General features: G+C 36.4%; 1 protein-coding gene across 2 annotated transcripts in view; it reads left to right on the forward strand.

Moving 5' to 3' along the window:
• The first annotated feature begins 210 nt into the window (after window positions 1-210).
• The window catches only part of fnbp1a (formin binding protein 1a), a 57,664-nt gene continuing 40,847 nt past the window's right edge, over window positions 211-17,027 (forward strand). For both annotated transcript variants that reach the window (XM_056463999.1, XM_056463998.1), the window contains exons 1-4: window positions 211-516; window positions 3,118-3,233; window positions 13,967-14,023; window positions 15,422-15,569. In XM_056463999.1, the coding sequence (XP_056319974.1) occupies window positions 442-516; window positions 3,118-3,233; window positions 13,967-14,023; window positions 15,422-15,569 (396 nt within the window). In that variant the 5' untranslated portion in view covers window positions 211-441. The remainder of the gene's footprint in view (window positions 517-3,117; window positions 3,234-13,966; window positions 14,024-15,421; window positions 15,570-17,027) is intronic.

A 17,027-nucleotide genomic window follows, 5' to 3' on the forward strand; every position in this document is an offset into this window, starting at 1 on the left:
ATAATATAATATAATATAATATAATATAGCAAATGTATACACTGTATATATGCAGTAACTAGATTCTTTTTTTTTACTTGAATGTGAAAAATAAAGACGTTTAAAAACATTCCTTCCCTGCTAATTTACCTTTTATTTTTGTCGTCTGAATCCGGCAAGAAGACTCATCTTCGCAGTTTATCTGTGAGTAACTGGTGTTGTGAGGTGGATTTGGCGCTGCGTGCTGCTCTGCGCGTGGCCGTCTAGTTCTGAGGCGCGTGAATGCACGAGTACACAGGCATTATCTACATTTCCAGTTTCATCGTCAATTTACAGAATGCGGAGGTGAAAACGGACGGTCTCGCCGATCGAGGGACACATCCTTGACGGTATACACTGGTATTATACCAGTTAGTATTGCTTTTTTATCATCTGAAAGCTGTTCCTGGGCGAGAATCACGCATGCATTCAAACAGAGGATTATCGCGGAGGAGCTGCCTCGAAACCATGAGCTGCAGTTGGGGGACGGAGCTGTGGGTGAGTACATGGAGGCGAATGCATCTGCACGATATTAACCGATTTAGTGCACAAAACGAGTAGAATCTCCATTATTAACATGCACATTTCCGTTAGTGATGGATAAATATCCCACCCCACCGCCCATTTTACAGTGTTTCAGACCGCAAATTCTAGCCAGTTACAAAAATCTTTCATTTCACGATTTTAGCGCTCAATCTAATATTCATGCACGTACAGATATTTTAATATAAGCAAGTGCACTCTCTCTAAAGCTCGTTTAAGGCAGTTATTAGCAATCAGGGCTGACTAAATACCCTGGATAGCAATAATCCTGGGCTAATACTTGTCCCTAACCACATGCAAGTGAATGGAGCAGGTGCACAGGTTATTTCTCATGAACGTCTTTTCTTCAATGTGCTTGTTATTACAAAGTAACATTGTTATAAGACCATAATAGAAGATGTAACATGTAGTATAACAAAAATATATATATTTCATATTTCCTAAAAATGTCTGTGTCCTTGTTGGCATTAAGATCATGCATCCTTTACCTAGTAACAACACCATAATCTAGGATAAAATATACAGAGTTGTGTAGCCTAGCCGTTAAACATCTGGGCTAGTAACCAAAAAGTTCAGAATCTGGGATTCAGTCCAGGACCCATTTAATCTCAAGTTGTTCTACACGGAGAAAAAAAAAGAGAGTTTTCACTCAGAATGTGCTAAGCAAATTTCACAAAGAACACTCAAAAAAATGACTTTTCCTGCTTGTTCAAACTACTTATTTAACATGAATTAAATCAACACATTTCTTATTTTTTTTAAGGGGGGACAACTTAATTGTTTTATGTTCAATCCACTCAAATTTCTAAAAACCATTAAGCTAACTTCATAGATTTGTGTTGGGACAACATGAGGGAATTGTGTGGAACCCAGCATTTTTTTTTTACAGTGAAAACAATTGGGACGACACAGTGGATCAGTGGTTAGCACTCACAGCGAGAAGGTCGCTGGTTCAAGTCCCAGCTGGGTCAGTTGGCATTTCTGTATGGAGTTTGCATGTTCTCCCCGTTTGCGTGGGCTTCCTCCGGGTGCTCTGTTTTCCCTCACAAGTCCAAAGACATACGCTATAGGTGAATTGAATAGACTAAATTAGCCGTAGTTTATGAGTGTGCATGTGAGAGTGTATGGGTGTTTCCCAGTACTGGGTTGCAGCTGGAAGGGCATCCACAGTGTAAAACATATGCTGGATAAGTTGGCGGGTCATTCCGTTGTGACGACCCCTAATAAATAAAGGGACTAAGCCGAAAGTAAATGAATGAATGAATACTGTTGAATTAAACATTGACATTTTCAAATATATAATTTTCTTACTACTTGAATAGTATCTTAGTTTTGAGGTGTAATATGTTTAGGAAAGATGTGGTGACACTGAAAAAAATGGACAAGTTATGGAATAAAATCTTCCCCCTCAAGTCCAAAGACATGCGGTACAGGTGAATTGATAAAGCTAAATTGTCCGTAGTGTATGAGTGTGAGTGAGAGTGTATGGATGTTTCCCAGTGATGGGTTGCAGCTGGAAGGGTATCCTCTGCGTAAAAACATATGCTGGATAAGTTTGCGGTTCATTCCGCTGTGGTGACCCCAGATTAATAAAGGGACTAAGCCGAAAAGAAAATGAATGAATGAATGGAGTGAAATCATTGTACATGGCCACCACCCTCCTCAAAAGACCTAAACCTTTATAGAGCATTACAGGGGTAATATTTTAAAAGGATTTATAGGGCTGAAAGCAAGTTTATAATGTAATTTATGACCATGCTAATGGATGTTAAATGACAGTAGTATCATCTGAATCAGCAAGCTCGCATTTAATTTAATTAAAAGCATTCCATCATCACGTTTAAATTAAAATACGTATCAGATCTGGTAGTGGATGGTATAAAAGTATTTTCTTAAATGAATGCATTAATCCATTAGTAGGCTATGACAACAGTGCTTCTTTATTGACAATTAAAGTTTAGAGACAAGTTATTGATTTCAAAACGGCTTTATTTTGTAGCAGATCAGTATGGAAATAGTGTGTAAGACTAATTACGCATAAAACAGACATTGATGCTGTACATAAAAACATCAGTTTAATGAGTTATATTCAAATATATATATGGACAAACTCTGATCAATATATTTTTGTAACCGTAACCTTGTGGTTCATTTGTTTCAAAACAAGTTAAATGCTGTGTGATGGATGAAGTTTGTACTGTGTATATAGTGATAAGCGTTAGGCATGTTACGGCTGGCGAGCCTAGCAACACTGCTGAATAATGGATCTGACACATTGCCAATGTCAGGGAATACTGCAAACTCATGAAATTATATGGGATGACTTTCATTGGGAGGGTATTCTGATATCTCTTCTCTGGGCCCTCTCTCTCTCTCTCTCTCCCTCTCTCACCGTTATATCAAATCCATCAAAGCAAAATCTATACTTTTTATCTCCTAAAGTGTTTTGTTGGCAGTGTACCTGCAATTTCATATTGTGTCCATTCTACATTAGACAATATGAACGTGACACATTCGAATCAATAATCAAGTCTGATGTTTTTCTGGTTTTCGCAGGATCAGTTTGATAATCTGGAGAAACACACTCAATGGGGCATTGAGTTTTTGGAGCGATACACCAAGTTTGTGAAGGAACGGTCTGAGATCGAACTGAGCTATGCTAAACAGATCCGGTAAGATAAAGCGGGTCGTATTTGTAGATCTTGTAATATTTTTTAGTGCTTTATACTGTACAGATGACTTCAATCATAGATTACAGAGAGAAAAAACTTTTCTCTGTACAAAAGTGAAGCCAAAATATCACAAAATGTTATGTGTTGGATTTAAAGCCTCATTTAATTAATTTACCATTAATTATATTTTGAGCATAATAACTCCAAATGACAAAAAGCAAATTGGCGAAGTGTTATTTTTATTTTTTGGTTTGACGCACATTCTATTTATTTACATGGAGAGGGCGGGGTTTATAACCTATACTGCAGCCAGCCACCAGGGGGTGCTCAAAATGTTTGGCTTCACTTTTCAAGATGTGTAAAGGCTGATTTATACTTTTGCGTCGAGTGATCGGCGTGACCCACGGCGCCTGCCTTGTGCGTAGTTGTGCATTTATACTTCTACGTGCTGTTTGTGTTGCTCTGCAATAACACTTCCTAAACACTAGCTGGCAGTAGGATTTTATGTTTCTCTGTGTCGAATTTCTTTACGAGTGTTTTGTTTTTTCTGAACGCTACTCTTATGTACAAGTAGCTAAAACTCGCTCATTCAGAGGCGGGAACTGGCGGACGTGCAACAACTTTAAGCATAAGGTAAATAGAAAACAACAGTTTCCATCCAGAGCTACTTCATGCGACTCGACACTTGTAAACACTCGCTACAACAGGTTTGCGTGAAACTCGCTCCTGCCCACACTGGTCACAGCTACCAAGCTGGCCAGTCACGTAGCTTGCGCTATGTGTCATTGAGATGTGTAGTTTTACTTTTTGAGACGTGCGTGTCAGCCACGGTGAGGGCTATGCGAGCGCGCAGAGGCAGCGCTGTAGCACACGTGTGCACTCGATGTAGAAGTATAAATCAACCTTACGGCACATGTTTTTAATCAAAATTTGCTTTTATAAACAAGAAAATGGTGCTGTTAATGCTTCACAATTGCAATAAAATAGTTATTAAACTGAAATGAATCAGCACTGAATCTGAATTGAGCTGAATAATGACTCCAATTAGATCATTCAATGCTGATTCAGTTCAGTATAATAATTGTGTCATTGTTACAAAGTGACAATTATCCAGCTCAATTCAGGTCATGTTTTTGAGTGTGTGTGTGTGTGTGTGTGTGCGTGTGTGCGTGCGTGCGTGCGTGTGTGTGTCATAATATAATGTATGCCAATTTCTGAGTGTGAGTCTGAAAAACATTTTCTTTATTGGTGAGCAGTGTACATACAATGCTGTATCATTATATATATAGTATATATTATAAGAATCTTAGTTGGCAGTTCAATTAAAACAAATATTTTAAACCACGGAGCAATCCCCAATTTGGAGAAAGCAGTGAATACTATATTTGTATATCTTCATATAGATCAGTCTGATAGATAGAAATAGAAATAGATAGATGGATGGATGGATGGACAGATGGATGGATGAATGGAGGATAGATAGGTGGATAGATGAATAGATAGGTGGATGGTTGGATGGATGGATAGATCGGTGGATAGATAGATGGATGGATGGATGGATGGATGGATGCATGGATGGATGAATGGATGGATGGATGGATAGATGAATAGATAGGTGGATAGATGGATGGATGGATACATTCATACATACATACATACATACATACATACATACATACATACATACATACATACATACAGTCTGAATACACTACATATCTGAATCATACTGAACAACAATTTAAAGACAGTGTTTTATGAGGACAAGGTATTATGTCAGTGGGAACCAACATTAAACAGGTCACATGTCCGACATGTATTACCATGGATACTAGGTTTCCACAGCTCTGACCCACATTTTTATCATCCACTGCTGAAGCTGTAATATTTCTTTGCCGGCTGTATTTCGGAAGTTTATTAAGCACTGGAGAGACACTGACCCTGAGGAACCATATGACTTCCCAGCATCATCTGTGCTCCTGCTCAAAGACATACGCAGAGAAACCTCAGCGTTTAATAAAGCCCACAGCTGGAGCTCACAGACGTGCAACAAACAGCCCCTTTCTGCTCGCATGTTAAGAGAAAATCCTCTTTCTGCAGCAAGCCGGGCATTGTTGTTCGTTTTAAGAACTGTGCCAGACTCTATTTTGTTTTCAAGAAAGAGTCTTTAAAGCACAACATCTCCCAGAGGCTTTTTTCTGTTCAGTTCACAAAGATTTATTAAGCGCTAAGCACATGTTAGCCAATAAAGGGCATTGACATGGATCTGTCTGGCTGAAGAATAATAGTCCTGGGTTGGGTTATTCTAATGAGGGTTTATTTATGGCTTTGTCAACCTTTTTCCCATTTGCCCGCACGTATTGACGCATAGGGCGGACCATTTAGGCCAATCGTAGGGGAAACTAGCAGACAATAAAGCAACTGCATTGGTGTGGTCTTGTCAAGAAACTGCAAGATGGTGATCTGCCTAGCAACACGTCAGACTCCTGGGAGGAACCGTTTGGTGTGTGCGGAGAGAGAGCGAGAGACGGAGTGAAGGAAAGCTGCAGGAAAACGCATCGAGGGGGCGGCACCGTCAGCATGCGCGCTCACCATCCTAATTGATTTTAAGCCATTTATAGGCCCTCTTGAGTTTAATCATGTAATATCCATGCATGAAGCAAAGATTTTCTCTCTCCTCTTTTACACTGTGTCATTTGACGTCGTTCTCTACTCATTTCTCTAGTCTGATTGACAGAGGTCAGCCTTATGAATTGGCCGCCTTGTTCGTGATTATTCTGACGGTGACAGTATTAGCTTTTGTTTGTGCCGGCAGCCTCGCATTGCACCATGAGCACCATTAGATCTGATTTGTCATTGACGTGCACGGTTTCATTCATTCAAATGACTGAGACACAAAGACACCTTTGAAACACAGTAAAATGTCCTAGTTTCCTTCTAATCAAATACTCTTTTTGGTAATATGTTTGATAAATTTTGCGGTTTTCTTAAAATAAATATTTAAAAGGGTGGTCCAGGGTGTATTATTAAGGCTTAGTTGTGTTTCTAAAATGTAAAGCAATGTGTGTTCATGCTTCACTTGTAGAAAATCACGTTCATTCATTCATTCGTTAAGCAGGTCTAAAACCAGCGCAGAGCGTGTTAATTGTGCGCCTCGCTTACACATTGCTTAAAACACATAGGATGTACAGCAATACACAAATATCTTTGCAAATAAAAAAAGAATTAAAGGATTAAAATATTACAAAAATGATTACTTTCTACATAAATATAAAAACCACTACCTCCATGCCTTCTTCATCTAAGGGGGCTTTTTTAGTTTATTCATGACAACTTGCTTTTGTATAATGTTATTATAATTAGTATTATTATAATTATTAGTATTAGTATTATTATTATTATTATTATTAGTAGTAGTAGTAGTATTTATTATGTGCATATTTATATTTGATTTATTAAAAACAAGCTTAGATTTGTCCACCTGTCAGGTTTTGGACCATATGGGGCACAGCATGTGTGTTTGGATATAACTTGGATATAATTTTTAACCGTTCATTTATTCGTTTGCTGGAAATTAGAACTGAATTTAGAAATAATTTTGAAACAAATTTTTGTGCTTAACAAACTAAATTAATTATGTAGGGTAATAAATGTCACACCGTTTCCTTATCCACGAAAGAAAAAGTGACAGTGAAGGCTGAACGGAGGAGGCTCATTCTTTATCCTATTGTGCAGATGGTCTGTTTAACTAATTTCTCGCTAGTGAAGCGTTCAGTTTTTCCACTGCAAAGTCCGTCATGTAAATAGCAAATGTGCCATGGCGCGACACACCTGACTCTTAAAGGGAATGGGAGATGAGAATCTGATTGGTTTACTCTCAAAACACACCCATAACTCATTAAGAGAATAAGCACAACCCTTTTAGAACATGCGCTGCAGCACAGAGCGTATTTTTCCGTCCGTAAAATAGCAAAAGTGGATTCGGACACGCCCTTAATGCTTTTGCGCCCTGCTCTTAACACTTTGCGCCTAGATCATTAAAATAGAGGCCACTGTCTCCCGTTGCATTGAACTTTGACCGTATTACATTCAGAGATGTTTATGTTCACACATCTACATTACACATGATCTACAGTTTAAAATATATCATTGTGGCAGTGCTTCCCACAGGTCTGAAATATACTTGCGGTGGTAGCTGGATTGAAACACACCTTTTACCCACCGCACATAAATGGTTAACTACATGCGACAAAAAAAAAAAAATTTTGATTTTTAATATATTTTGATTTATTATGACACTGTTATATACTTTTTCTTTTTAATGGGTTAAAGTTATAAAAAAAGGCTGTTGAAATTAAAGAAATTCACAATTTCTCTTACTTTTATGCTATTTAGGAGCCAGTTGCACCCACTGTCAGATAAAGGCTGCTCTCTCTCTCTCTCTCTCACTCTCTCTCTCTCTAAAGTTGCTTATTGACATGACATTTACAATATTGCCGAAGCATTTTAGATATGTATAAAGTATGTAATATATTAACATCATTAAATAAATAAAATATACAGCAAATGAGAAATAAATAACAGAAAAATTAAATATAAAAATAGACATTATTGCTCAAAATGATAATAATTACTAGACTAAAAAGTGTAGATTATTTAAATGAGGCAAATTAGTTGATTAGCCATTTCTAATGGTGTACAAATATTTAGCAGCCAGTATATTTTGTTCTCTCCGAGTGTATAGTAAAATTAATCATAGTCGTTTATTAAATGATTAATAATTTAATGTTTTTCTCGCAGCTGTGCACGTCACAGTCAGCTGCGAAAAGGTAATGCAAAACCCCATACAAATAACAGCAACTTTAGAAAGCTAAAGCAAAACTCAAATCCCAGATATTTTAGGAGATTCAGAAACTACGATCTGACACATTTTGGCGGAAAAGGGCGTGTCTCTGTGGGTCTGAGCACGTGAGATTCTCGTGGTTCTCACACACAGAGAACCAGCAGTAGAAAACATGCAGAGCAAGAGAAGATTTTCCACTGGATAATCGATTGTGAATGTTTGGCTTTCTTGGATGGATACAAAAAAAGTATAAAAGGATTAAATAATTATTTAAATAATTAAATAATAGTATTATTAATAGAATTATTCATGTGTCACCACCAAATATACCTGGGCGGCCGTTAATAAACCTGGGCGGCCCGCCCAAGTAAAGTCTATGTGTGGGAAGCACTGGTAGTGGACCACCCATTTAAGTGGGTCAATTTTGAACCTTTAGCTTCACTAAATATATTTGTCGATACTTCAATCGTTGGTTGGCCACATAGATACAGTAGTCCTATACTAAAATAGATGTTAATAATTCACATATTAGGAGTAAAAGATCCATTCATTTTCTCCACTGGACAATCGATATTTTACTAGAGAACAATACATCGTTTGAGGATGGATATCGATATATACAATGTGTGTATCTGCAAGAGTCACATCCCAGGATTAGATTGTTTAGTAAAGATTAAAAGTTGAAGAAATTATTAAATAAATACAGCGGTTCCTATAACCTCATGATTCTCATTTACTCTGACATGCATTGTGAGCTGTAAAGTCTTAAATAGACAGGCATGTGGCTTTCCTAATCAAGTCCAATCAGTATAATCAAACACAGCTGGACTCAAATGAAGATGTAGAACCATCTCAAGGATGATCAGAAGAAATGGACAACATGAGTTAAATATATGAGTGTCACAGCAGAGGGTCTGAATACTTAAGACCATGTGATATTTAAGTTCTTTTACAATAAATCTGCAAAAATGTCAACGATTCTGTGTTTTTCTGTCAATTATGGGTGCTGTGTGTACATGGATGAGGGAAAAAATGACTTAAATGATTTAAACAAATGGCTGCAATATAACAAAGAGTGAAAAATGGGGGGTCTGAATACTTTCCGACTCTATATACCCACTCTCTCTATATTTTTAAAATTATTTATACAATGATTACCATGATATTTTTATTTTACGTTTGATTGTTCTATATCTGTACTTAGATACTGTTAGACTAACCAGAAAGCCATAAAGCACTGTTTATTTCACATTTACTTTTTGTTCTGTACTCTTGTAATTTATTATCATTTATGCAGATGCACTTCATTGAAAAATACTTGATCGCCCCAGTCGATATGAATAAATAATATCGTCCCCAACAGAGCTATTCAAATCATCTGGTGATATTATATTTATACCGAAATATATTGCAGCAAAACAAAATATTGCAATGTCGGATTTTTCCAAATATCCTGTAGCCCTATACTTAACCATAACTAATTAAATATATATATATATATATATATATATATATATATATATATATATATATATATATATATATTTAAAGAAAGTATAACTTTGTTTCTATAGATACAACTTCACTACATGAGTAGTTTTGTATTGCATCAGTATTAAATTGATTCTAACATTGCACAGCTGGGCTTTAGTGCATTGAATTTCTTTCCCTCAGTAAAGGGTTAGTTAATCAAAAATGAAAATTTTGGTATTAATTATTCACCATCATGTGGTTTCAATCCCTCGAGTCCTTCGTTCATTTTCAGAACACAAATAAAGGTGTTTTAGATGAAATCCGAGAGAATCCTGGCAAAACTGTGTCTTCTGTGGTTCAACTGTAAACAAACAAAACTCCAAGAACAAATTTGTGCACCAAAAAACCTTTGTCTTCTTTCTGTGAAAGGTCAGGGTGCACGTTTACTATGGCCAGTACAACGTAGGGCTGTACGATTCTGGCCAAAATAAGAATCACATTCTTATTTTTTTTTGCTTAAAATAATAACACACAATTCTGTAGATGTAAAATAAAGGTTAATATGAGTAGCTTATTATTATTATTAATTCTCAAACATATGATTTAAAAACAATAATAATATAGGTCTTAGTGTAGGTTGTATGCTGTGTTATATGTAACTTGGAATGATGGAAAAGTGATTACATCAGAATATAACTATTGATAATTCTGAAGTTGAATTCTTATGTTTGAGACACGTGCTTGCCTTTTTTGACTAGTAAAATTAACGGATTCCTTCTTGCATTATACAATGTTGTTCAATGCTTGTCATAATCATTACTCTAAAAAGTGATGTGATCATTGAAATGATGTGCACGGTTTTGGTTTCACTTTCACAGCCGAGTGCGCTCATGTCATGGCTGCTGTCACTTTAAGAAAAAAGTACATGCAAATCATACTTCCCACACGGCTCTCAAATGATCACTCAAACTGAACGTTATTTACAACTTCATTACCAGTTATTCACAGCCTATGCAGATTCTGTTCACTACAGTAGACATCATTCGTAGCCGCGCGCGTGTCCTCTCAGCAGTAAACAGTAGCCGCTTTTCCACTATCGTGCCAAACCGTTCTAAGTACACTTCGGTACGGTTACGGTTGTTTCTCCACTGAGCCTGGAACGGCGCGGCACAATTACAAACCGTTCCCGGACTGGAATTCTCGGCACGGTTCGTGCTGAACTGTGCCGACAGATTCTGTGTGTTGACTTCGCGGCTCTGTTGCCAAGCTACCACAGCTGACTCAGCGGAAGCGCGCTAGTCATCAGACATCCACAAGTAAAGAACACTACATTTAATATAAAAACTGATCCAGGTCTAAACGATACAGTTTGAAAAGGGTTTTAAAACCATAGAGCAGTCTCTGGCAGAGAAGTGAATAACTCATCACATGCTTATGAAGATTAATACAGTTATTATTTAATTGACTTGAATACAATTAACCATGTATAATATAATTACTAACCTGTCATCTAAAATCTTAGAAATAATATAATAGCCTATTGTTTTATTCGTGGCTAGAGTTTGATTATTTGATGGACATCCTAGGCAATGAGACCTTTAATTCGCCTGACTGCGCGTGAGTTTATTGCATGCAGTGCTGTATTTGATAGCACAAAACTCGCTCTGATCCGGGAGAGAACTTTACCAACAACTACATGCACTGCTGAAAGACTTTTTTCCTGCTGCTCATCAAATAAAGCGAATAAAGACATGCTTAACATCATTAATGTCCAAATTCCACAACAACATCACTATATCCATGGAACACGAACTTGCAGACTTTTAACGACGAGGAAATAATTGCACTTTTTAATTCAAAGCACAGACGGCTTGTTAATTTAATACCGGCGAGACCACCATAAGGACGGTTACGGCGTGTTGTAATGTCGGCCGTCCAAAAGTCCACGGTAGAAAGTCAATTCTTTCAATAATTTTTTTTGGACTTTGCTTGAAAGGTTTACGGAGTGGCACTGCTGTCCAAGGTACTGTTGTATGATTTATATTATAGTCTATATATGCACTAATAAATAGTCAAATGAATTAATGAATTAAGTAAACTAAATGTCGGTATTGCTTTTACTCCAAAAATATCACTAGGTTTTGACAAATGTTTTATAAAATAAAATGGGCAATTTTTCTCATTTCAGCTATATGCCATTATATGATTTAATTATTATTAATTATTAATTATTAAAGTATGACATTTATGGGGGCATGTAACATGTTTCTGTGTTCTCTGTGATCTTTAATATATAATGGGTAGCTACGCAAATATTTTCTAAAATGTCAAGCAAGAGTTTGCCTACAGCTTGTTTGTTATTTATGAAGACAAAAATAATTAAAATTACAAAAATAAAATGATAAAAATACAAAAATAAAAGAGCAGCATTTTGCTAAATATAACAGTCCTTTATATCCTGCTATATATGTGTTGTTTCATATTCGTTTATTATTTCACATGCTGCATTCGTTATTTAATGTTTGAATACTAAAACAAATATCAGCCATCGCTTAAAGGGTTATATTTTACCATCAAAATGTAGTATATTTTATATCATTATCAACTTTTGATATAAAACCGCTGTGTAATTTAATTGATTGTTAAAAATGAAATAATTTAAGTGCTATATTTTTTATAGTGAAAGTGCCTGCTCACTTTTGACAAGGCCTGTCCAAAAATAGATTTCTACCCCTATAATACAAATGCACTATTATTGTTGCATTATCATTGTTTAATTTTCTGTTATGTTCAGAGATTTGAAATATATTATTTATTCCCCCTCCAATCATTTTCAATTATCACGTTAAATTTTGGTCATTTTCCCTCCAAATAAAATTTAGCCAGAGCCACGCAACATATGACCATTAAATAAATAAGGTGCTGTGACATGTACCCATATTTAGCCAGCCCTATTTGATAGAGCGGCATAGCAGTGTTTAGTCACGCGGTTGCTTTCGTTTTTATGAACATGAAAAAAATAGTTTCGGCTATTATTTAAGTTTTAAGATGCGTTTTGTGTAATGTTTGTGTAATGTAAAGAGCTTTGTTGCAGCACGACAGTGGAAAATAAAAACCGTATCCGTGCTGTCTGGCCCGGTTTGGCATGGAATGGTTCTGCTTAAAGAACGATTCAACACAATAGTGGAAAAGCGGCTAAAGTGTCAGCTCACGTGTCATTTTGCAGTAGGGCTGCAACAAAGAATCGATTAAATCGATAAAAATCGATTACTAAAAGTGTTGGCAACGAATTTTATAATCGATTCGTTGTGTTGCGCGACATGGGTACATTTGATTATTAAAAAACACTTAAGTTCTGCGCAGAGCGGAGTGAACACGGTCTCTCGCGCACTTATACAGAGTTCAGTGCCTGGGACAGGGATGAGGAGGAAGAGAGTTCAGCAGCAGGGTAAATAACTAAAGAATCCTACTTTTGTTCCGTTTTGAAGTGAGGACCGCAAAAGCCCTGGTGCTGATGTTTTATTCGTTATCCAGCTTGACAATCATGACAAGTTAGCATTAGCTCGTTAACCCATTGAGCGGCAACTGAAAAATTCAAACTGAGCTTTGGCACATTGTCTGGCGCTGTGCCAGAGAAAGACGTGTCATATCATCACAATTATGCAGCGTTTTAACGGCCTAATGCTTAATTTATTAAAATTAAAATTAAATTTTAATTAAATTTGACTTGGTGACACCTGCAGAAACCCTGTAGTAATAAATGTGCACTATAATCCGATGCGGAATACCTAGTCGAAGTCATTTTTACAGTATTTTGGTGCACTAAAGTGTTCTTGGAGTTTGGTATGATTACAGTTGATCCACTGAAGTCACATGGAATATTTTGACGATGTTTTTTTGGCTCCTTTTTTGGACTTTGAACGTCTCAGGAGAGTTGGTAGAGGGCCAGAGAGCTCTCGGATTTCATCTAAAATATCTTAAATTGTGTTCCAAAGATGAACGAAGGTCTCAGAGGACTAGAACGACATGAGAGTGGTTAATTATTAACATAATATTCAAATTATAAACCTTTAAAGTCATAAGTATCTTTATCTTTTTGGTGATTTTCATATACTTTGTCTGCTTCAAGTAAATGTTGGTTGAGTTTAAATTGGCTTATTGGTTTGCTTCTTGGCTTAATAACAAACATAATGCTATAACAAAGAGGTTTTTCTTAAATCCATGGGAAAATGAATGGGAAAAATATTTCAGGAAATAGCTTTTGAAAAATGTGCATGCACTTTTACACTCTATTGGTTGAGCAAGTGTTGGGTTTTTTCAAATGAGCATGATTCATTAATGGCTTACTTACATTAGTTTTATTACAGAAGGAAAATAACAAATACACCCATCATAAAGTGTATCTGTCTTATTTCAGGAATCTGTCTAAGAAGTATCAGCTCAAGAAGAACTCCAAAGAAGAGGAGGAATACAAGTGAGTGAGAACAATTTGGCACACAAAAATTATGCTCATGTGCGTCAATATCGTAATTGTAAGCCTTTACTAATGATGGCTCAACTTCACTCGCATAAAACAAGTCATTCATTATGTACTTCCATTCACTAGTTTTTAGTCTGTATTATTATTTTTAAAAGTTCTATTTTAATGTTTTTTTTTTATTTTAATAGGTTTTAAAATGTCATTTATGTGTATAATGAATTGTCTGCATAATTGTTCTTGTCTTTAGTGTCACCTGATCCATCATAAATCATTGTAATATGCTAATTTGGTGCTCAAAAAGCACACATTATTGCTATCATCAATGTTGTTAAAACTTACTGAATCCTTAAGGTAATAATTTCTTTTCAAGACCAAATCTCACTTCAACGTTCATAGCATATATGCATAAATTGGTTTTATTTAGATATCAAAGTTGCTTCATTTGATCCCTAGATTTGATCCCTAGAAGGAGTTCGTTAAAATAGAACGCCTGGAAATGCCAAAAACTGCACTTTTTCGGCACAGGAAGTAAAATATATCAGACTTCCTGTTTTGTTTGAGATTTCGCTACTTTGTAGGTTTTGGGGGCCAGTCCGTCAACTGTGCATAGGTGGTGCTGTCGAGTCATTTTGCCACACCCACTTCTGAAACCTATAACAAACGTAAATTTTTGCCACTTCTGGGACGTGTGCAAAGTTTCGTAAGTTTTCTGGCATGTTTAGACCCTCAAAATCACGATTCATTTCGTTGCTCGGCCCCTAAATATCAATCCTTTAGGAAATATTCATTCATTCATTCATTTTCTTTTCGGCTTAGTCCCTTTATTAATATGGGGTCGCCAAAGCGGAATAAACCGCCAATTTATCCAGCTTGTTTTTACGCAGCGGATGCCCTTTCAGCTGCAACCCATCACTGGGAAACATCCATACACACTCATTCACACACATACACTACGGACAATTTAGTTTACCCAATTCACCTGTACAGCATGTCTTTGGACTGTGGGGGAAACCGGAGCACCTGGAGAAAACCCACACGAATGCGGGGAGAACATGCAAACTCCACACAGAATGCCAACTGACCCAGCCAAGGCTCGAACCAGTGACCTTTTTGCTGTGAGGCGACATCACTGCCTACAATGCCACCGCGTCGCCCCCTTTAGGAAATATTATTTTAAAAAATCTAAAACTTTTAAAGTTAAAATATGTCTTATAAACATGACATCAAATCACAAATATTAACATGTATTGAGACCATTATGTATTTTGCTTTTGTATTCATGAGTCTCAATCATGAATGGACCGGTCCTAAAAAGCAAGCGATACTATGTGTTTCACATTTTAATTTAGCTATTTTGTGATGCATTTGAAAATGTTTCCCATTTCCAATCAGGTACACAACATGTCGAGCGTTTCTGATGACCTTAAATGAGTTGAACGACTACGCAGGCCAACATGAAGTTATTGCAGAAAACCTGTCCTCCCAGATCATCGCCGAACTGAGCCGCTACACCCAAGAACTAAAGGCTGAACGCAAATCGGTATGTCTCTTTTCCAAAAAAAAAAATGCTTTCTTTTTTTTGTATGTGTTTTGGTTTGATCTATTTATTCAATTTACAGCTGGAAAAACAAGTATTGAACACGTCACCATTTTTCTCAGAAAACATATTTCTAAATGTGCTGATGGAATGAAATTTTTCCCCTGATGTTGGTAACAACCAAAGATATCCATATATGCAAAGAAAACAAATCTAATTAGTTTACAAATGAAGTTATGCGTAATAAAATGAAACAACACAGGGAAAAAGTATTGAACACATGTAGAAAGGAGATGTAGAAAGGCAGTGAAAGCCCAGACAGCAGCTGAAATCTCTCAGTAGTTCAACCCTCTGCCCTTCGTCATTGTAAATTAATATTAACTGCTTCAGTTCAATATCTACATTATCAGGATGATGAAGATGAAACCAGGATGGACATTTCAGCAAGACAGTGATCCAAAACAGCCAAGGAATTTGTCAAATGCTTTCAGAGAAAGAAAATCAAGCTGTAGAATGGCCTAGCCAATCACCTGACTTGAATCCAATAGAAAATCCAAAATAAACATCAGATTTGATAGACGAGACCCACAGAACCATCAAGATTTTTACACTCTGTTGAAGTCTGTAAAAAAGTACACCTGTGCAATGCATGTGACTTCCTTCTCCATATGAGAGGTGTCTTTAAGCTGCCATCACCAAAAAAAGCCTTTTATATAAAATATTAAATACGTTTCAGTAGTTCAGCACTTTCTTCTTGTGTCATTTTATTGTTATTACCAAGCTGCACCCTACCGCACTCCCTCATGAAGCAAATACGGAAGTAACTGAAACTGCAATTCATCGAAATTCCGCTAGTCCTGGCTCCAGAATAAGCAAATTTCTATTGAGCCCACTGTTAAAATGGCCAATTTTACAGCAGAAAAAATGTGTTTATAGCCTGGAACAAAGAAGGATTTTGGTTCATATAGCTGATATTACCCTTCATGACAACTGTGAGGGGGGTGAATTTCTTTATAACTCATCCATTTCATTTTATATTAAGTTATATTAAGTCTGCATAATTAAAGGTGTGGCCACTTAAGTGACAGCTAGGTCTCACTGGTCGCCGTCACTTCACCTCAGCTGATTAGCCGCTGAACTCGGCATACACATCGTATTTTTGTTTTGTTTTATGTGGCTTTACACAGTCAATTACTTTTTGAAATTATTTCTTACAATTATCAGATGATATGGCATGCTGTGCACTTAATTAGGCTCACAAACCATTTACGTGGTCTCCATTTCCCAGGTGAGTGAAATTATATACAGATATATCATCTCAATAAATGTATTTGTTTTATTTAAGATCATTTATATTTTTCTTTAGACCTGTAATGCACTCCAGAATCTGAAAGATTGATTAGCTATAGGCTGTAGAACAGTCATCTGAAACGTTGTCATACAGACTTATGCCTGGATTCC

Source organism: Danio aesculapii, chromosome 8 (genome assembly GCF_903798145.1).
Source record: "Danio aesculapii chromosome 8, fDanAes4.1, whole genome shotgun sequence".
Classification (NCBI taxonomy): domain Eukaryota; kingdom Metazoa; phylum Chordata; class Actinopteri; order Cypriniformes; family Danionidae; genus Danio; species Danio aesculapii.